The following is a 21,728-nucleotide window of genomic DNA, read 5'->3' as shown; positions in this document are numbered from 1 at the left end:
ACGCAAGTTTTTGGAAAACCCACATAGGCACGGGGAGAACATGCAAACAGGATAAAGCGGTTCAGATAATGAATTGATGGATGGGCTGATGTGTTCTTCATCAAAGTACAAGACTCACCATCACCTTCATCTTGACCATTGTCTTCCATCTCGTCATCCTGGTCCAGGTTAAGATCTTCAGGCAGATCGATTGCCTCGGATTCAGGGTTCTTATCCTGCTGGCCATGATAGGGGTCCACTTCATTCTCATCAAAATCTCTCTAGGAGACACAGTAAAGATCACATGCAGAGAATCTAAGTAATGACATGAAGTTTGAAATGATCTGTGTCACAAAGTCACAAAAAGTAAGGTGGCAAAAATATTAGCTATGACACAAAACTAGAATTTGGTCCCTGGGCACGAAGGAGCTGCTACCCAATGCTATTCATGCCAATTTTATTGTACCTTGTAAATATAACAAGATATTACACTTGAATGTCTCAAAATACACAATTTAAATGCCAAACATAAATACTGCCTTTAGTGAAATCCTCTTTGTTTGCACAGACACGAACACATTAGAACTAAGTGTTCCACAATCAGGATTTTGGAGCCGATCACAGAGTTAAAAAAAAACAACAACAAAAAAAAACGATCACTGATTTAATCAAAAGATTGAACATTCGATGCAGCCTATTAAAACAACATTTTTACTTACTATACAGTATAGTCGACACCCTCTATTTGCGGGGGATAGGGACTGGCCCACCTCACGAATAACCAAAATTCACATTTTATTGAAATGCATTGGCGAAAACACAGATCAACATTCATCAATACACAGACATTTGGGGATGTGTGTGCGTGTGTTTGTATGCGCAAATGAGTGTTAGCGTTTCTAATTAGCACTTTGTGATAATCTCCTCAGATTATTAAAACGCCTTCAGTGGTGGCCCCATAATAAATAAATAACCCCCCCCCCCAAAAAAAGGATTTGTGTAGCCCCAAACATTTTTGTGGTACAATGACTACTCGTTTGACTTATACATGATGATTCTCCAAAAGTAGAACGGAATACAACTGATTATAAAATGAAAATCTTTTTATTTTGCATCCTTAATTTGAACATTTAATTCAAAGGCTTTTTATGTTGCCTTTAATAAAAATATCAATTAAAAAATGAAATCCAAACTAAGAAAAAAACCCTTACTATATATATGTCACTCATACTTAAAAACAAAACAAAACAAAACTGTGGAGCTCCTTCAAACAAGTTCTCTTTAAACAGGCACATGACCTTTAAATCCCATTAACAAAGCACTTATCAATAATATCCAGCGCTACTAAAGGAGTTTTACTTTTCATCAGCCATCTGAGATTTTATGAGACACTTGTGCTGACATGTGCCTATTGTGATTTTGGCGTGGTTGTGCAAGAAGTTAATGCTCTGGGAAATAAAATTTAATGTTTTCCTGTACCCTCTGCAATGTGCCTGGACCCGCAGTTGGGAAACACTGGTGTACTGTACTGGCATGGGTGTCAGATTCATAAACAATGTGAGCTAAGAACATCGACGACAGCAAAGGTCTGCTGTCCCAAGGCCACTACTTGTTCGACTGACCATTTTCATGGTCAGATGATTACCTCATCTCCTTGCTCGTTGATTTTGTCTTTCTCTTCAGCGTCCATCTTGTCATCACTGTCCTGTTTGTTTTTGTCAGGTTCGGCGGCATCTAATTGGTCATCCTTTGCGGCTAATACAGATTCACCCTAAACAACAAGGAGAGGTATGAAGGTTCTAAAAACAACTCCTTAAAGTCATAGTTTAAGTGACAGCGTGAGGGAGAAAATTTATGGTTCTATGACCAGTGATTAGTTTGGAGTGACCGAATCTGGACGAAGTATGTCATGCATCACTTTGTAGTTCCCAATTTAACTTTGACCATGTGGAGCAGCAGAGCAGCAAAAAGACTAACTGGTTTGATTGTGTGCAAACTAAAACGTCTGAAAGTTGATGAAGAGATTTCCGTTCATCAATAAATTTTAGCAAGACCAATTTTTGGATTGGAAATGAAAGAAAATTTGAAAGTCCAACAGGTCCTTGTCAAAGCTGTTCTCACACAGAACCAGTGAAGCACGTCCACATTGCAGGGCCTGACGCCCAACTGATTTTATTTTTTTAGCTTTTTTTGTTTTGTTTGGTACTATATTTTTCAGTCACAAGTTGGCTTTGAAAATAATTCTGTTGAACAACAATTCGAGAGCGATGCCTGATTTTTATTGATTAATTTTCAGGACTTTTATTGAAAATTACTATTGCCAAATTCAAGCCCTTCACATATGACCCACTGTGTTTTTTCTTCCATGTACAGAGGGGTCCCCAAAGTGTTGTCTATGGCCACTTCACGCTTAATGTTTCCAGGACGATCAAAGTCGAATCTGATCAACACGGTTACTCTTTAGAAATTTACAGGTACAACACAATCAAGTTCACCACCCCAAGCGTCACGCTCCTACAACCCATGAGAGCCAGAGAGAGATTTCATTGTCATCCAGCTTCTTTCATCTCAGACAGCTGGCTAAAGTAAAACCTCTCCTTTCTCAAAAGCACCTTGAGACAGTAATTCATGCCTTCGTCACATCCCGGCTCGATTACTGCAATGCACTTTACTTCGGAGTCAGCCAATCCTCCATTAAGCGTCTACAGCTGGTCCAGAATGCTGCTGCTCGTCTCTTGACTGGTTCTCGAACGAGGGAGCACATACAGTAACTCATACTCTGGCATCCCTTCACTGGCTCCCTTTACATTTTAGAGTTCTTTTCAAGATCCTATTATTTGTTTTCAAATTTTTAAATGACCTCGCGCCACCATACCTCTCTGAGCTCATCCGCCCCTACATATCTGCCCGGCGCCTCAGGTCTGCGGACCAGACATTATTAGAAGAACGAAGAACTAAACGGAGGCTCAGAGGGGATCAAGCCTTTTCCGTTGTTGGTCCCTCTTTCTGGAATGACCTCCCACTGAACATTTGGCAAGCCCCCTCACTGCCCATCTTTAAAACCTGCCTCAAAACTCACTTGTGTTCTTTGGCATTTGACTCAGCATGACTCAGATTTGATCTTAGTTTTACCGTTTGGTGATTTCTACCATCTTTTTTACCCATTTATTGCTTTACTGTTGTATATGTTAGTTGCTCCATGTACAGTACTTTCTATGCAGCGATGGCTGTTTGAAAGTGCCCTATAAAAACAGTTGAGTTGTGCTGAGTTGTCATATCTTCATTGTAATTTTCTGTTTCAGGTAATATTTTTAATTTAAGAGCATCTCTTGTATTGAGCTTAACTCCTATTACTGTGTAATAGATTAAATTAGAGGGCTCTCAATAATTTTCTCCAGAGCGTGCCTCACATTTTGATCTGCCTGAGAGTAGTTGTGAAAAAACGTTTCATTTAGAATGAAGTACCTGGTCCATGCCTTGGCCAGACTCTTCCTCGTTGTCACTTCCTCCGTCATCATCATCATCATTGTCCTCCTCATCCCCACCCCACATTCTCTCATCAAGAGTATCTGTCTGTCCATCACCCAGTTCACCCATCTTTTTATCCAACTCCTCCTCCTGGTCAGTGTCGTTATCCGACTCATCATCATCTGTAAGTCAGAGAGGTTGGAATTTACGAAGTGCTCGCGGAATTGTATTCCAAACATATACAGTGCTGTGAGGCACAAATCGACATACCAGCATCATGCTCATCACCATCATGTGTTTGGCCATCAAAATCCTCAGACATCTCAATAGCATTGTCTTCTGCTTGAATTTTCTTGTCATCTTGATGTTCTTTTTCCTGACCCTCTGCACAGGAATCCTCCACCTGAAATATGATAAAATCAGTTTAAAAGAAAATTCTTAGAACATTCTTATTTCGTTATTTTGACTTCAAGCTGGCGCCGCGAGAGTGGCTGCCTTTACAGCAGCTCCTATTTTTTGTTCTTCTACTTCTTCCTTTCATAGTTTTGCTGCTGTGAATTGGGAATTTCTCCATTGTGAGACTAATAAAAGTCGCCAGCAGGTGATATGAAGTTCATTAAACAAACCCTCAAGAGACAAGATGAAAAGAAAGGTGGAGAGAGGCGAAGATAATGAGACAAAAGAAAATCACCTAAACGCTAAGACAAGGAAATATGATGAAGCGTATGTCGCGTCTATCTTCACTGTCAAGACAGGTGTGTAAATTGTGTCTAAAAATGCTGACAGTGGGCAGCCAAATACAGGTGCCACTTAAAGACATCACAGTGTTCCCTCACTTATCGGAGTTAATGGGGACCGGGACCCTGCCGCGATAAGTGAAAACCGCGATGGAGCGTTGGCTCCCCCCTAGGAATTTTTGTGTAAGTATATGTGGGTACCAGCATGTTTAAAATATGTAAACAGCACTTAAACTTTATATATTTGAGACAAAGGCTACAGCAGCTGGAGTACACATTTTTACTTAAATCTTTAATAAAACCTTATACAGTGGTACCTCTACTTACGAAGGTCTCTTCATATGAAATTTTCCAAGTTACTAAACATCTCAAGAGGAAAATATTGTCTCTTGTTACGCAGGAAATTTCAAGATACGCAAGGTAAAAATACAGTATGGCTTGCTACTCGCAGCGCTGAGTTTGCTGAACACAACATTTTTATAGCTGCTCTGCTATCGGCAATTACCGAGATTCATTGTGTCATCCCATTGGCTAAGAGAGACTTCCACCGTATGTGTCAATGTGGGTAGATTGAAAGATATGCGTCTATGCGGTGTCCTCGTCATTCGCCCATCGGGCCATGAGATGTTCCGATGGTTTTATGTAAATGTGAATCACCCAGAAAAAGTGTTAACCCATCGGCCGATCGAACCATTTATGTCTGAATTTTGGGGGTTGCTTGGAGCGAATTAGGGCACTTACATAGAACACACCTCTCTACTTACAAAATTTTCGAGTTAAGAAATTTCTTCCACAGCCAATTAATTTTGTAAGTAGAGGTGCCACCGTACAGTAATTAATATTCATCAGCATTACCTTTTGAGAGAGACAAAGAGACTTGTGTTACTTTCACTTTACGCCGTTCTGACAGTGGAGCCACCGTTAGCCTCCAGCTAGCTGCTAGCCAGCTAACACCGCACAGCCGATGTGTTTTTGATTATTATGACAATTAATCGGTATTGATGAGGAGGAGGCGAAGAGAGAAGTGCTGCTTTTTTCGGACAAGCCCAAACAGCCCCTCTGTTTCTCTCTCGCTCACGCTCACTTTCGCTTTTGCTCTCGTGCGTGCTCTAGCTCAGTGTTTTTCAACCTGGTGTGCCGCGAGACATTGTCAGGTGTGCCATAGGAAAAGTTTCAATTTGTTTCCTGTGAGGTCTAGCACCCAGAAAGTAATAATGTACCGTATTTTCACGACTATTCGACGCATCGTACTAATGGCCGCAGTCTCAGTAATGCGTGACATTTCTGTATTTTACACATACACAGGACGCATCGTACGAATGGGCGCAGTTTTACAGTGGTAAAACATACGCCAGCTTAAACATACGGCATGCATGCGCGCACTCTAACACGTTAGCTTGAAGCATACGGTAGCATGCCAAGACATACAGATAAGATAAAAACACGTTTTTAAAAAGGCAACGAAAGCAGAACTGAGTTCGGGTGTATTTTATTTAGCCATCGTACAATGTTCTCACGTTTATCGATCAATCATCACCCAGAAATCCATCAAAGTCCTCATCCTCTGTATCAGAAGCAGAGGACTGCACATCTCAGTTGTCATTGAATGCATCACATGCTAGTGTGAGTTGCTACGCATTGCCGAGCGGAAAGAAGGAGTAGCAACAGCAAAGTCAACATTTCTCTCGTGTGAAGCTTTCCCACATTTGAAAGTAAAGAACAGAGCGAAACATGGTGGCAGCGCGTGTGTGTGTAGAAAGAATTGAACAATTGTGCAAGTACCGTAATCCATCAAAAACGCCGCGTTCCCTCTCGTTGTTGCGTATTGTGGCGTAACTCGCCAAGCGCTGCCTCTCACTCTTTGTAAAGTTGTGTTTGCCACCGATCATCCATTGTTCCCATGCCGTTTGCAACTTTACTTTGAACGCCCGGTAGATGCAAATGTCCAGCGGTTGGAGTTCTTTAGTCAAGCCTCCGGGAATAACGGCAAGCTCAGAGTTCATTTGCTTGACTTGTTTTTTCACCGCTGCTGTGAGATGGGCACGCATGCCAAAAGCATAACCGGTGGCTTTAAGTTTGAACTGAGCTTCGTAGGCGTGTCTTTTTGTCGAATTTATTTTCAGGGGTTCTTAGAAACCAAAACCGGAGTTGTTTTGCAACAATGCACATTGCCACACTCTATACAAGTGTTGGTACTGGCTTGAGGCGTCCACTTACACGCCCACCCTTCACCATTGGCGGACTAGCTTGTCTGTCCTCTCTCTCTCTCCCTCCCTCTCTCTCTCTCTCTCTCTCTCGCTCCCTCTCCATATATGTATATATACACGCCCACCCTTCCCTGATTGGCCGACTTCTTTCATGCCTGGCCACCGTCACTTCCGCCATTTCTCTATATAAACAGCGTGTCGGCAGTCAGTCAGATTTTGGAACTCGGCGCATATAAAGGACGCTCCGCACCATAAGGCGTCCTGTCCATTTTGGAGAAAATTTAAGACTTTTAATGGCGCCTTATAGTCGTGAAAATACGGTAGTAACCTCCCATACTGCTAGGGAGGAGCAACAGCTAGCCAATTGCCTTCTTGTTTCGACGAGAGACAAGCGAATTTGTGACACATGAATGCAGGACGACGGTGTAACAATAAATATGAAAGATGATAAAATACTGTTTTCTTTGTGTTCATTTGAATTCAATTCAAGCTGTTACAACGTCATTCTTCAGTGTTAAAAACGGTTATAGTAACAACATAACACATATGATTGTTAAAATAAGCGGGGGGGGGGGGGGGTTTCCAATAAAAGAAGTGTGCCTTGGCTCAAAAAAGTTTGAAAAACACTGCTCTAGCTTTTCCATGCCCCCCCACCCCCCGAGTCGCTCACATGGCAAACAACAGTGTGATGAGACGCATTATAATTTTAAAGTGAATTCTTTGTTGGAAGTTGAAATTTATTTTGTTTTTTTCTCCCTTTCCTTTCATGTTAATGATACAATGATACAATGTATTGCAGAGATGTATAGAAAACACTTTCCGAGACAAATGATGTTATTCATAGTGGCGGCAGAGAGTGGAGGGGCAGAGAGTGGAGGAGAGAGTGTTTTCTTCTTGATGGAGAGGCGCGGGGTGGGGGAGGAGAATTATGAGCACAATGAGCACAGCATTACCTGATCTTCATTCTCAATTGTGTCACTGACATCCTTTGTGCCCTCGCCTTGACCAATTCCACCACCTTCATAGTCATGAAACTCAGTGGCACCGTCACCTTCTCCAGTGGTCAGCTCCTGAGGCAAGCAGAAACCCTAAGGAGAATAGTGAGAGGAACAATAATGCAATCAACAAAGAAATTACATCGCTAATTCATGTTAAAACTGACATTTTTCAATTGGTGAAAAAAAGTTAATCGTAAAATAAAGCATCAGCACTGAACACCAGAAATGAACAAGGACACTATTAAAATTCCTCCATGGGCTGAATAAATCTATCTAGCTACTAGCACGCAATCTATTTATCTATCCATGTGTCAATCCCATCCATCCATCCATTCATTCGTTGTCCAACAACACTAACTGATTTGTAATGTAGAAATAAGTTTATTCATACATTTATTTAGGGGCGGCACGGTGGCCGACCGGTTAGCATGTCCACCTCAATTCTGGGTTTCGGTATCCCTGTGTGGAATTCACATGTTCCCATGCATGCGCGGGGTTTCTCCAGGTACTCCAATTTCCTCCCACATTTCAAAGCATGCATGAGAAGTTAATTGAACACTATAAATTGCCGCAGGGTGTGATTGAGTATGAATGCGTGTTTGTCTCTGTGTGCCTTGTGAGGAAAATGCGGTAGAGATAATGGATGGCAATTTATTACGGGGTTTGTAACCTGCCATTTTTTAAATTAAACTCATCAAGACACGCGCGCACGCACACGCGCACACACACACACAGACACACACACACACATTTATATATAAAGATGTGAAACATACAGCACGTTTGAAATTTCGTGCCTCTCACATTTTAGTTTTTTTTTTATAATAAATCCTACTTCACGGATTTCACTTATCACAGGTTCTTTTTGGAACATAACCCCCGCGATAAATGAGGGATTACTGTATTTACAAAACGTCAGGCAAAAACCACTTCTGACAGAGAACATGAAACTAAAGAGGGCAAAAAACGATGAGGACGCAAAAAAGTTAAAAATTAAATGACCATTTTAATTCTTTACTCTCTTGTTTGTTTTTTTACATTATACACAACCAGCCATCTCGTTACCTCTGCGTTACGCGTCCTAGAAGCATAATTTTCGCGCCAGACGTACAGTTCCAAATAATGTTCGTTTTTGGGACGCAAGGAAATTTCTCAGTCAAACCCCCACCCCCAAAAAACCCTTCGGTGAATATTTTTTTCCAGCAACGATCACAGTTTGACAATCGCCACCATTGTTGTTTTGATCTCGCGTTCAGTAATCTCGCATGACGAGATTTACGTTCTCATGAGACGAGATTGGCGAGATCGGCCTTCACCTCGTGGAAAACAGGCGATTGCCAAGTTGTGTAACGTTAAAACAAGTCTTGCGAAGGTTTCTTGATAAACTGATGAATGTTCAGTGGCACATAAAGTTGACTTTGAGAAAGCCTTGCATCATTGGAAGCAGAGTAAAGAGAGCAGAATTTATGAACTCGAAGACAGAACCATGGGATGAAATAAGAACCTATTTCTCAGCAAATCTTGTATGCCTGAATTATTTAAATTTTTGCAGCATTTGTTTATATAAAATAAACCAATTATCAATGCATATTGTTGTTGTTTGTGTTATTATCATGTGCAATTGAATAAGTAGACCATTTCAGAATTCGAAATTTGGGACTCTGTAAATGCATAATGGACTCATACTTTTCTGATCAGCGAGGCCCTGGGACTCGCAGTGCTCAAACTGTAAAATTATCACTGCACAACTCTCATTTATTGGGCAATAATCTAATTGTAACAGTTGTTCCACATTTTGATGCATTTTTACGTTTTAGGAAACATTTATGTCTGAATTTTGGGGGGGCTTGGAACGAATTAGGGCATTTACATGGAAAACGCGTCTCTACTTACAAAATGTTCTCATTAAGAAATTTCTTCCAGAAACAATTAATTTAGTCAGTAGAGGTACACCACTGTATCACCATCCTTCCATCCATTTTCTGATCCGCTTATCCTCACAATGGCTGCAGGGCGCGCTGCAGTCCATCTCCGCTGTCTTTGGGCAGTGAGTGACTTGACCCCACATCTGTAGTCTAATATTCTAAAGGCTGTAAAATGTAATTGTAATCTTTTTCAGAATTTTCCTAAATAAGATCTGTAGAAGATAATCTGTCTTTGCTTCTGCTTATACAAATGGTTGCTTTCCATCAATAATACTAAATTTCCGAGCCGTCGAAGACAGATTATTTAGTTTCTGAACTGACGATGACTTTCTCCTGAATGACTTTCTTTCTTCTTGCCATGAAGGCCAAATCTGTAGAGTGCAGGTCGAATAGCTGTCCCATGGACAGAGTCTATGCACTGTGGATTGCTGGAACTCCTCAGGTGCTACAGCAACCTGTTCGATATTTCCCTGAGCAACACTTTCCCTGCCTTGACTGTCAGTTTAGGTCAGGGGTGTCCAAAGTCGGTCCTCAGGGGCCGGCGTCCTGCCTGTTTTCCAGCTCTCTCTGGAGCAAAACACCTGATTCAAATAATAATGGTTGTTCTAATGCTGCTTCAGAGCTGGCTGACGAGCCATCAACTGAATCAGGTGTGTTGCAGCCGGGATAGCTAGAAAAGAGGCAGGATTGCGGCCCCTGAGGACCGACTTTGGACACCCCTGGTTTAGGTGGACGGATGATTCTTTGTAGGTTAGCCCTGTGCAGTCTTGTCATGCACTTTCCATATTTTGATGAAATAAGAGTTGTTCCCAGAAGGGAATACATTTTTCTTGAATCACCCAACTTTTTTTTTAAATTGCATGCGGTGTTCCTTTGATTATTATTTATGGGGATCAACAATAAAGCCGCCTGAATACTTTTGCAGGCCACAATTTTCTAATTTTCATTTGTACCCCCCCCCCCCCCCCCAAAAGAAGTTGTGTGCCAGTTTGTGTTGGTATAATCACATAAAATCCCAAGAAAATCATGTTTCAAATACTTGCAGTCTGACACCTGTGGATTTGGATATTCATGTTGAAAAAAATAAAAGACCCTAAGTTTAAAGAAAATGCAGTATACACATTCATATGTATAATACATAATTATATAAGATTTGTTTATGCTGTACCTTCAGTGCGAGCTCAGTGAAGATGTTAGCCAACACCGAAAGCAGTTTGCCGGTGCACCTGTGCACTCCCACTGACACAGACAAGAAGTAACGGACCAGGTCGGAGTAAATCCCCAGCAGAGGCTCCACACGCACCAGCATCCTACATGCTCTGTTCACCTCCTAAAAAGACAAACATGTTTGAAACAAATGTACTGTAGTATTAAAGTATTTAAGTTCAAGAAAAGAAACCACCATCCACCTTCCTTAGTCATATGAGAACAGTACCACCTCGAGTTTCAAATCATGAACCAGCCAAGAAAATATAGATGTCAAAATTCTCAAACCTGGAGCTTCTTTGGCTTTAAAGAGTTTGTGTGCATCTTTAAGCAGCTGAGGAGCCTCTCCAGCCTGGCGTTCACATCTCCCACACACATAGACTCCACATCAGCAGCCAGCTCCTCCTCCAAGTGATGGGTGAAGTGTCGTGGCTTCAGTAAGTCTTCCACAAGCTCTTTGCCGACATCTTTATCATCACTCACTAGACACGATTTGAAAAATCAGACCACAGATCAAAGATATAGTGACATCCTCATACAGTGAAACTCCTCTACAACAAAATCATGTTTGCAGCAAGATATTTTCACAACAGGGGGCTTTTCACTGAAGCAAATTTTATCTCAGATGTAAACACACATACACACACACAAAACATATGTGTGTACTCTTTATATTTATTCCAATACATAGTGCATAAATATAAGCATACACATATGACACTTCATATAGCCAGTGTAGAAATAAAAAAATGGGAAAGAAATTGTGAAATTTACGATCAGCATTCACTTTCACTTTTATTGAAAATTCATGCACAATATCTTTTACAGCGAAACTCCTCTAGAACGATACCTACATGGGCGAAAATACCCCCCTAATGTGAAAAATAGTCATGCATTAACACCATTCCCATTCTACTGCCCCCTCCCCCCATACAACATACTCATAGCTGCTCTGCCATTGGCTTACCGAGCATCATCCTGGCCTCCAATTGGCCAAGAGTGACCTCACTATCTATGTGTGTAGATACTGAATAGATCCGTAGAAGATAGAGTGGAATGCATCCGATTAGCTGCTCAGAGTAAATTGCTTATGCCTCGACGGACATTCAAATAAATGAACGTTTCCTCGTGTTACAAGTAAAGCATGTTCCTCGAAAATGCTTCATTTGCTATCATGCTAAAAACCTTACACTAACTGGAGCGCGAATGAGAGAGAAGTGTTCCAGTTAGCGTAAGGTTTTTAGCCTTCAAGAGCTAACTATGGCCATCGAGGACTACAAACCGTCCCATGGCTGGCTTAAAAGTTCATTGTATGACATCAGCTGAGCAACGCTGTCTTGGGTGGCAATCGAGGGTCGGTCGAGTTAGAGACAGTCAAATGGTGGAAAGAAAAGCCACCAGGTCCAGGAAGTATTTGTTATTGTTAGATTCAGACGAGCACGGACGTTGCATTGCTGAAATGGCTACAAAACGGACCATTGGATGTCAGGCAGCTAAGAAAAGAAGAGCTCTGATGCTGAAAGAGAGGGTAAAAGTGATCAAAATGAAAGACGGAGCAAGCAAAATAAAATAAATTATCCAAGAAATTGATATAAGTGAAAGTGAATGCTGATCACTTTTTTTCTTTCTACACTGACAATATAAAGTGTCAAATAAGTGTGTGCTCATACTTATGCACTATTGAAATAAAAATAAAGAGTACAAATACGATTGTGTGTGCATACACATACATTTGTGTGTGCGCGTTTGCATCTGAGATCAAATTCGCTACAGTGAAAAAAACCCTGTTGTGAAAAATTTCTTGCTGCAAACATGATTCCGGTGTAGAGGAGTTTCACTGTACTTTGCTTCCTCCATCTTTAATTTTTGGTCCTTTATCCTGTCTTCAAGTGTGAATGCTTTTCTTTTCTTAACTCCTTGGTCTGCAAAGGTCAGTTTCGTAGCCATTTTACCAATATAACGTTCGTGCTACGTCTGAAACTAACAACAACAAATACTTCCTGGACTGCTGCGCATGTGTAAACCAGTGTGGTGGTTGCTGTTGCCGTTTCCGAATGAAGCAGCAGAGGTCGCTGTGGCATGCTGGAGTTGGATTAGACTTTTGCGGAAGGCTTGTTTTCATTGTAGTGAATCTTGTTGCGAGGCAAGAACAGAGAAAAATATTTCGTATAATGGAACAGGGGAACTTTTCGTCGTAGGGCGAGCAGAAAAGTGGTAATGGCTTTCATGATTGACATTTTTTTTCACGCTAGGGGGGATTTTCGCCCATGTAGGTTTTGTTGTCGAGGAGTTTCACTGTATATCAACTCTTCTATTTTTAGGATAACACCCGATATTTTAGAGGTTGTACTTGTGTCCTTCAGACTTGCAAAAACAAATTAAAGAATAGAGAACCTTTCGGTTTGAAGACACTGATAAAACCAGCCAACATGGCACACTATTTTTGGCATTAAAAGCATTGCATTGTTCTCACCTGTTTTGTCAACTTTTCGAGCGCTTTCCTCAATGTTCTCCCTTCTCTTTACAAGTGTCTGGACAGCACACAACAAGCCGTTTATGTTTGCATCTAGCTCAGTCGAAAACTCCAAACAGAATGCAGACGGGGCATCTGAAAATAATCAAGCATGAAAACAGAAATTACATTGCACATTAGTTTAAAATTGCCTCTATTATATCCTACGGTTTCATGCATTCACCTGAGGTAGGGTGTACATCTGAGAGATTCTGGTTCTTCCAAGAGGTAAACTCCGTGACGTTTGTCATTGCTTCTTTCCTAACAAACTGTAGGCTCTGTATGATGGCTGGGATAAGGTTTATATTGCTGAGAGATGTGGCTGGCATGAAGAGCTGTTCAATATCAAACAGCTGAGAGGCCACAGTTGCCAGCTGGTCAAAAGCCGAACAACACGTAACATAATGCCTCCTACGGAAACAGTAAGGAATTACTTCGGGCCATTAAGTGCGGATTTGTCTTTTATTAAAAATCCCACATGATTGTGTTTTACCATGTCAGAAGTACTCTCTCTGAGCTCTGCTGTGTTATTCGGTGAAGCTCGGTCTTCAAGCTCAGCATCTGCTTCAGCATTGCGGCTACATGCTGGTTGAGTTGACTCCAGGTGGCATCTCCTTTCCTCATGCGGCAAACAGGGGGCTGATGGTGAGCTGCCATTGGAGATGTGCATCTCAGAGAGTACAACCAAGATTTACTATTCTCCTCCTCCTGCAGCTGAGGTGGTTCGGGGCAGCACTGCACGAGCCAGGAGAGCTGCTGCAGGAGGATTGAACACTGAGCAGCAAGAGCATGGCCTTTGTTGACCCAATCGTACAGCGGTGCCTGAGGCAGGAGTGTGCCGTCTGCGTCTTCTCCTTGACTTTGGAGTGTATCCTTGATATCTTGGATGGTGCTTGTTAGCCTCCTAATAATAAAACAAGAAAATAGCAAACTGTTTTGGTGTTGGCTCCCAAGTACCACTCCCAATACTTTATTGGTACGAGGAATTTATTAATGATACTATCGTTATTTTGGATTTATTTTCATCCATTCATTTCCTTCAGTTCATCTGGGATTGGGACATGAGGAAAAGCAAGGACTCCTTGCTACCCTAGCCACTTCACCCAGCTCTTACGGGAGAGAGCTCTCCAGCGTGTCCTTGGTCATGCCGTGGACCTCCTTTAATGGGACAAGCCTAGAAGACTTCACCAGGAAGGCGTCTCGGCAGCTGAACTAGATAACCGTGTCAATTCAAAGGACACCTCTCCATGCAAAAGAGCAGCAGTTGCTCCCCATGACCTTGTTCATCAGCCACTCCCCTCAGGCAGACGCTGCAGATCCATGCGCACCAAATCCAGTAGACACTTAAACAGCTTCTTCCCTCTAGCCATTAACTCCTTAAACAGTCACTGACGTAGCCACTCTTCTTGCACCACAAAATGGTACTACAAAACTACTGGTTACTCTAAAATGGTTCAATGATTTTGTTGTTTACGATCATACTAGTGCAGCGTGTTATACCGGAGACAAATTCCTTGTGTGTTCTACATACTTGGCCAATAAAGATGATTCTGATTTCATTGAGTGTCGGAATGGAGATCAACCGGTAATCGTACAGCTTATGCATTTTTGGGTGCGGTCTTTCTTCACAATAACGAACTAATACTGAGTCTGCATTCCCACATATGCAGCACCATGTCACCTGTTGATGTCCTGCTCCCTAATCACTCACTCTGCAGAAAAGATCCCAAAATACAAAAATTCGTGAACACCCCCACTTGGGGCAGGATTCCATTATCCACCTGGGGAGGGAACTCCACACTTTTCCGAGTGAGTACGATGGCCTCAGAATTGAAGGTGCTGATTCATATCCCAACCTATTTTCACTCGGGCATCACTCTGCCACTCTGGATCGGTATCCAGCAAGAATTGAAGATCGGGAGCCAATAGAACCATAATCAACTGGAAAGAACAGAGATGCAATCGTGAAGAGACTAAATTGTAATAAGGCTCTGAACAGAATCAGTGACAAAGGGCAAGCTTGGTGGAGTCCAACACTTGCAGGATTTCCCTTAAATTGTTCGGAAGACGCTTCCTTTTTTCTTTCCTAAATGACGCCCGAGTAGCCAGCTGTCAGCAAGTGCTCCTTAAGAGCCTTGCTTTTTTTGTTGTTTTTGTGTTTTGTTTTGTCACATGGTGGTGGTTACGTCGTGTGGACCTGATCTGTTCTTGGTGGCAGCGCCTTCTCGGCAGTACGCAAGTACGAGCACTGATTTAGATTTTGATTGGGAGGAATGTCGGCGCCATTTGACGTGAAGTGGTGGACAGCCCTGGGGCGCTTGTGTACTTGCGCCTGTAATGGGCAGTATTTTTCACAGCCCCGTTTTGTTCGGCAGAAATGTCGGTGCTGTTGGACAGTCTGCGGCTGGATGGATGGATGGCTTGTGGAGCCGACGATGACAAAAAAGGAGCAGCAGCGCAGAGCGTCGATGCGCATGTGGAACTGGGAGTCGGCATTTGGAATTGAAGCGGATTTACATGATACAGAAGATGTGAGCCAATCTCGTGTTGTCAATGCGCGAGCTTCTTGTTTGCTTTCAAACTTAGCTTGTAGCAGATGTGTACATATTCATCATGATGTCTTTGATCCACTGGAGAAGGGGCACTGCCTCAAATAACAAAGTGTATGCAGAAAAAGTGGTTAAGGCTGCACGACTGTCTGTGTTTTATGTGTTGTGTTGTATTATTTTGTCATTCATGTTAACTGTTCTGTTGATGGCGGCGCAGGCACCCGCAGCGGCTCCTCTCTCTCCTGTGGTTGAGAGGAAAGAAATTTCATCTGTGCTGTTTGTTGCACATAGAGCACATTTAACAATAAAGTTGACTTCACTTGATGTCCTATGGTTTCACTGAATTCCTTCAATGCCCAAGTTTTTACCTTAATTACCAGCAAAGCTGCATTCTGCTCAGTCTGCTGGTACACGACTGCTCAGGAATAAATACAACAGGCTAAAAAGGTCTGAGAGGATTCCTGGTGGAGTGGATTTTGATCCCCCAGCCCACCGAACCCACAGACATTGATCACATTTCCTGTTAGTCATGTATAGAAAATCATCAGGAGTGGACAGGAGTGGCAAGATGACTCCATCAGTTTCCACTCCCCCGCCCACTCCGACAGAGACTTGGGTTCCACTCCCACTACTAAGCAAATACAAGGGCTGAGTGTCATCATTAACAGTAGATTAAAAGTTCTCTACGTAAATATGCTGGATTTGGTGGCAAGGTAGGCAACAGACCTCAAACAGACCCACTGCTCAGTCAGCTTGGCCAGTCGTTGCCTCTGTCTAAGGAGTAGGTTAAAGAGATGAGATGAAAAGCCTCTGCATCGCTCGATGTTCCCTAGACCCAGATCCTACAACAGACAGAGACAAACACGCACACACACAAAGGTCAGTGATGACGATCCTAAGGGCCCTAAAACAGAAAGAGGCCCTCGAAAATAGTGTTTTAAATTTTTGGCATTGAAGTTCTGGGGTCCAAAGTGATTTTCAAGCTGCCCCAAAACCTTGTCCACTGTACATATAAGCGCTATTCTCATTCCTGGCCTGCATTTGTACTTTTTTATTTTTATTTTACAGCTGTCAAGAGTGGGATACAAAAATGTTTCTTACTTTTTGGGCATGCTGGAGTGCTGTCTTAAGGGCGTTTATCCTAGCCCATGAACGGTAGAAGTAACGCTGACATCCATCCCCAGCGATGATCAACTCTGACAACAATCTAAAACAGCAAAAATGAAATGCCAAAATACAAAGCATGGGTAGAATGAAAACCACACAAGATACATTTAGATCTGGCGTAAGATATTTTACAAAGGGCCCACTTGAAAAACTGGAACCCCAAATGATAACTTGAGCTTTGTTCGGCACTATTTTTAATGTATTTAGAAAAAGTAAATTGTCTTCTTTCAATTACCATATTTTCACGGCTATAAGGCGCCATTAAAAGTCTTAAATTTTCTCCAAAAATGTACAGGACGACAGTGGTTAGCACATCGACTTCACAGTGCAGAGGTACCGGGTTCAATTCCAGCTCCGGCCTCCCTGTGTGGAGTTTGCATGTTCTCCCCGGGCCTAAGTAGGCTTTCTCCAGATACTCCTGTTTCCTCCCACATTCCAAAAACATGCTTGGCAGGCTGATTGAACACTTGAAATAGCCTCCTGGGACCTGTGCGTCCACTTGTGTGGACATGACGTCTTTGGCTTTCAAGACTATAATGTTAAATTTTGGACTATAAGGGCCTGGCGTCCACGTACGAGGACGTTTCATCAAGTAAAAAGATAATTCTTTGTTTTCTTTGTCAAATAATATGACAATTTAATTGACGTTCTAATTTAGGGAAGCACGGTGAAGTGATTTCTACTGTGCTCTTCTCGATATTGCTATGCAAAGCATTTCACAATTTTAACTCATTCGCTGAATGTACGTGGACAGTACAGTCATGCAAGAGTTCGGGGTCATAGGAGGCTAGGTGTGAATGTGAGAGTGGATGGTTGTTCGTCTCTGTGTGCCCTGCGATTGGCTGGCAAACGATTCAGGGTGTCCTGCCCAAAGACAGCTGGGATAGGCACCAGCACCCCCCGCGACCCTAGTGAGGATCAAGCGGTTCGGAAAATGAATGAATAAATGGACAAGACGCCTTACAAGGTGGAGTGTCAAGTGTATGCGCCGAGTTCCAAAGGCCTGAGAGCACTTCTGGCCGACACGCTATTTAGACAGAGTGAGTGACGACAAGCATGCGGAAGTCCGCCAATGAGTGAAGGGTGGGCATGTAAGAGGACGCTAAAGGCACGCCCGTAGCAGGTACCAGTCGCGTGAGTACATTGTAAAATGGCTAAATAAAGTACAACCAAACTCAGTTTTGCTTCCGTTGCCTTTTTAAAAACGTGTTTTTAGCGTGCGTGCATGCATGCATGCCGTATGTTTAAGCTGGCGTATGTTTTACCATGCCTGGCTGCACCCAATAATACAGTGCGTTTTGTGTATGTGTCAAATACAGAAATAGCACCCGTTACCGAGACTGCACCCAACAATACGGTGCGCCGAATGGTCGTGAAAATATGGTAAGGACTCTGACTTCTGTCATTTATTGTTGGATTAGTTACCTTGCTCGCTGTTGTGCTATAAATATTGTTTTCTAGTCCTCTCGTTCATGACAATAGTTGCTCTCTATCTAATAGAGCCTTGTTTTTCAGTACTTTTTTTTTCTACAGATTTTGGTTTCATGTATTAGGACTCTTGCCATTTCCTTTTGTGGATTTTCGGATATCACAATCACTGCCTTTTGCAAGCACCTTTTGTTCAAACCGTATATTTCCTGGCTCTTTGTTGCCAGCGATTTCTGTTTGTACTTTGTCAGTGTGGGTTTTTGTAAATAAACATTTTTGTTTCCTATTTTATCATTGGTCTGCCTTTTTGGGATCCAAAATTATTCAGTTTGTTCCTCATTTGGACAAACATCCACATGTGTGCACACATTATATTCATGTGAATAAGTATGTATATATATATATATATATATATATATATATATATATATATATATATATATATATATATATACATATACACACACACACGCGCAGTGAAACTTCTCTACAACGAAACCTACATGGCCGAAAATACCCCCCCACCCCCAGTGTGAAAAAATCTTCATGCATTAACACCATTCCCATTTTCCTGCCCCCAAACAACGAAAAAAAAACCCGTTGCGTTATACGAAATCTTTTTCTCTGCAAGGCTCTTGACAAAGGCGGACGCTTTTTGCACAGCTCCTGCCCTCACCCCCACCCTCTCCTTGCTCGCCACTTAGTCTTTGTGCTGCCTTTGTCTAACTTTTCCTAGCCTCCTACCGTATTTTCATCCGAAGAACTAACCATGGAATTAGTTGGCTGGTCTCTCGATACAATCAACAAAATTTTTTCGACGAAAAGAGCAGGCAGTGGGGAGCCTGCTTGCCCTCCGGGGACATTTGCTGCCGGATACGCCCTGGATCCATGGAGAAAGTGGAGACCGGTGTGCCTGGCAATACTGTCCGTGGAGGATGTGGAAGACATCTACATTATTGGCCTTTTGATAATAGGTATGCTGCTGTGTTGGCAGCTTTCGCAAAATTCAACCGACGGGAGCGGCTTTATTGGAAGTAAAGAAGCTGCCGGTCATTCTGGATGGTTTGGCACGAATGTCCAACACTCAGACTCAAGCGGTGACTGAGCTCAACCGCAATATTGATGCGGTTTTGGAGCGACTCCACGCGATCGACAACATCATGGAGAAGTTGGAATCCGCGCTGCGGAAAGAGTTTTCAGATTCGTCTGATCGGCGCCAGTGAAGAGATACAGAAAACGGACTCAAGGCTGTCTGAAATTGTTGGCGGCCGTCCCTCCAAAACAAACAACGCTATCTGGCCCTTTCCCCTGGATGGAAGTACGCATGGAATCTAGGGCCCCCACCATCACCCCCCTTCTTCTTGGCCATGGACTGATAAGCCGGGACTGTCTTCATGATGAGCAGACCTCGACGAAGCAGCCATGACCTGTACACGCATACACATACACAACTGGACAACCACACGCGCATACACATCCTTGTTATCCGCTTGTCATCACTCCGATTCTTTTTCCCCTGTGACGTGGTTCGACATGCAGAGCGCTCGTGTGAATCCGTGCAGCTGGTCATTTTCGGCCACGTCGCGGCCACCCCCCATTTTCCTCGGTCACCCCGTTTTCCTTTCTGAATTCTGATTGTAATTTCACCATTGTGGGACAAATAAAGGATATCTTAATCTTGCCTCTCGATGAGATTCACTACAACAAAGTCTAATCCAACAGCGACCGCTACTGCTTCGTTCAGAAATGGCAACAGCAACCACCTGTTTACACATGCGCAGCAGTCCAGGAAGTATTTGTTGTTGTTAGTTTCAGACGCAGCAAGGACGTTGCATTGCTAAAATGCCTACAAAACGGACCTTTGGATGTCAAGCAGCTAAGATGAGAAGAGCTCTGATGCTGGAAGAGGGTAAAAGTGATCAAAATGAAAGACGGACGAAGCAAAATAAAACACAGTATCCAAGAAATTGATGTAAGTGAAAGTGAATGCTGATTGTAAATTTCACAATTACTTTGCCTTTTTTTCTTTCTACACTGAATATATGAAGTGTCAAATACGTTTATGCTCATTCTTATGCACTATTGGAATAAAAATAAAGAGTACACATCCGTTTATGTGTGCGCGTACACATCTGGTTGTGTGTGTGTGTGTGTGTGTGTGTGTGTGTGTGTGTGTGTGTGTGTGCGTTTACATCTGAAGTCAAATTTGCAACAGTGAAAAACCCCGTTGTGAAAAATAGCATGCAAGAGAGCGAGAGAGAGCTTTGTAGTGAGGCACTCATATCAGCAGAGCCCCATTCTTTTTCAATAGGCATTTATGGGTTTTGATCGCACAGAATTAAAAAAAACAGTTATGATCAGAGCACAGCCGGAACGCATCTCTCGATTTATCATTTGTTGCATAAATTAAAGTATATAGCCAAAATTTGGTCTTTAAGAGATAAATATGAGCAATATCTAAGATGGGCTGCTTAGCTCCACTGACCTCTGTTTCAAGTTTGATTCAGGGATTGCTCCACAAGGGACTGACAATAATTAAGAAGTTGGTGTAACTCTTAGAACTGTATCCCTACTTTTGCATGTCCATCTGTGGGCGCTTGCGTGAAGGTAAACCGAGAAAGCAAGAGTGAGGGAGCTATCAAGACACTGCAATGGACCTGTAGGTGACCCGGGGGACAAATCTTATTTTGGAAATGAACTGGTGAAGTTTAAAAGCTCTCAGTAGACTCTCACCTGGTCTCAGTAGATTCGTGGTTCATGACAGTCGCGAAAGCTGCGCTCATATCCAATGGCTGTATGCAGAGAGTTTCCTCTTGGTCAGCAGTCCTGTTCAATATCAACCCTTTCCGGTATGACAGACCTCATGGGACATGGAGAGAAAATGGCAGTGTTTAAACTTCTTTAAGCTTCTAAAAATGTTAACATTGAAAGTTGAACTAACCTATTTCCCGAAGTATTTGGAACAGGCCGGACAGAGCTCTCTGCTTCTGCTGCAGGATGTGTTTCACCTGAGCTGTCTGTTTGTCTTTTTCCACTGACATGTCAATGGTAAGACTTTGCAGGTCATTCAGATTTCTGAGGACTTCGCCTAACAAGAAGAAGAAAAACAAAAAAACGATTAATTCATATTTTACAAATAAATGGGACATCAAGCATAGGTGCAATCTAAATCGAAACATGCATTTTTATCCATCCATCATCTGAGCCGCTTATCCTCACAAGAGTCGTGGATGTGCTGGACCCTACCTCAGCTGTCCACAGGCAGTTGCAAAGTACATGCTGAACTGGTTGCCAGCCAATAGCAGGGTACACAGAGTCAAAACAACCATTCAATCACGCCTAGGGACGACTTAGAATGTTCCATTGTCCGACCACATGTTTTTTTGGATCGTGGGAGGAAACCGGAGAACGCTGAAAAAACCCACGCAGGCACGGGGAGAACATGCAAACTCCACACAGGAAAGCCAGCACCTGCATTTGACCCCTGGACCTCTGTACTGTGAGGCTGACTTGCTAACTAGTTAGCCACTGTGTCACCCCTTGCATTTTTAA

General features: G+C 42.6%; 1 protein-coding gene across 6 annotated transcripts in view; it reads right to left on the bottom strand.

Moving 5' to 3' along the window:
- The window catches only part of mdn1 (midasin AAA ATPase 1), a 168,921-nt gene that overhangs the window by 18,973 nt on the left and 128,220 nt on the right, over positions 1-21,728 (bottom strand). For 4 of the 6 annotated variants that reach the window (XM_052052117.1, XM_052052118.1, XM_052052120.1 and 1 more), the window contains exons 75-88: positions 21,118-21,264; positions 20,910-21,036; positions 16,683-16,788; positions 16,308-16,423; positions 13,526-13,936; positions 13,217-13,443; positions 12,994-13,128; positions 10,809-11,002; positions 10,483-10,644; positions 7,345-7,479; positions 3,718-3,850; positions 3,445-3,629; positions 1,625-1,750; positions 119-260 (exon numbers count right to left, since the gene is read on the bottom strand). In XM_052052117.1, coding sequence (XP_051908077.1) covers positions 119-260; positions 1,625-1,750; positions 3,445-3,629; positions 3,718-3,850; positions 7,345-7,479; positions 10,483-10,644; positions 10,809-11,002; positions 12,994-13,128; positions 13,217-13,443; positions 13,526-13,936; positions 16,308-16,423; positions 16,683-16,788; positions 20,910-21,036; positions 21,118-21,264 — 2,346 coding nt within the window. The remainder of the gene's footprint in view (positions 1-118; positions 261-1,624; positions 1,751-3,444; positions 3,630-3,717; positions 3,851-7,344; positions 7,480-10,482; positions 10,645-10,808; positions 11,003-12,993; positions 13,129-13,216; positions 13,444-13,525; positions 13,937-16,307; positions 16,424-16,682; positions 16,789-20,909; positions 21,037-21,117; positions 21,265-21,728) is intronic. The other 2 variants (XM_052052122.1, XM_052052123.1) reach the window with 1 other exon arrangement.

Source organism: Hippocampus zosterae, chromosome 19, assembly GCF_025434085.1.
Source record: "Hippocampus zosterae strain Florida chromosome 19, ASM2543408v3, whole genome shotgun sequence".
Lineage (NCBI taxonomy): Eukaryota > Metazoa > Chordata > Actinopteri > Syngnathiformes > Syngnathidae > Hippocampus > Hippocampus zosterae.
This window is presented reverse-complemented; position numbering and strand designations above follow the sequence as displayed.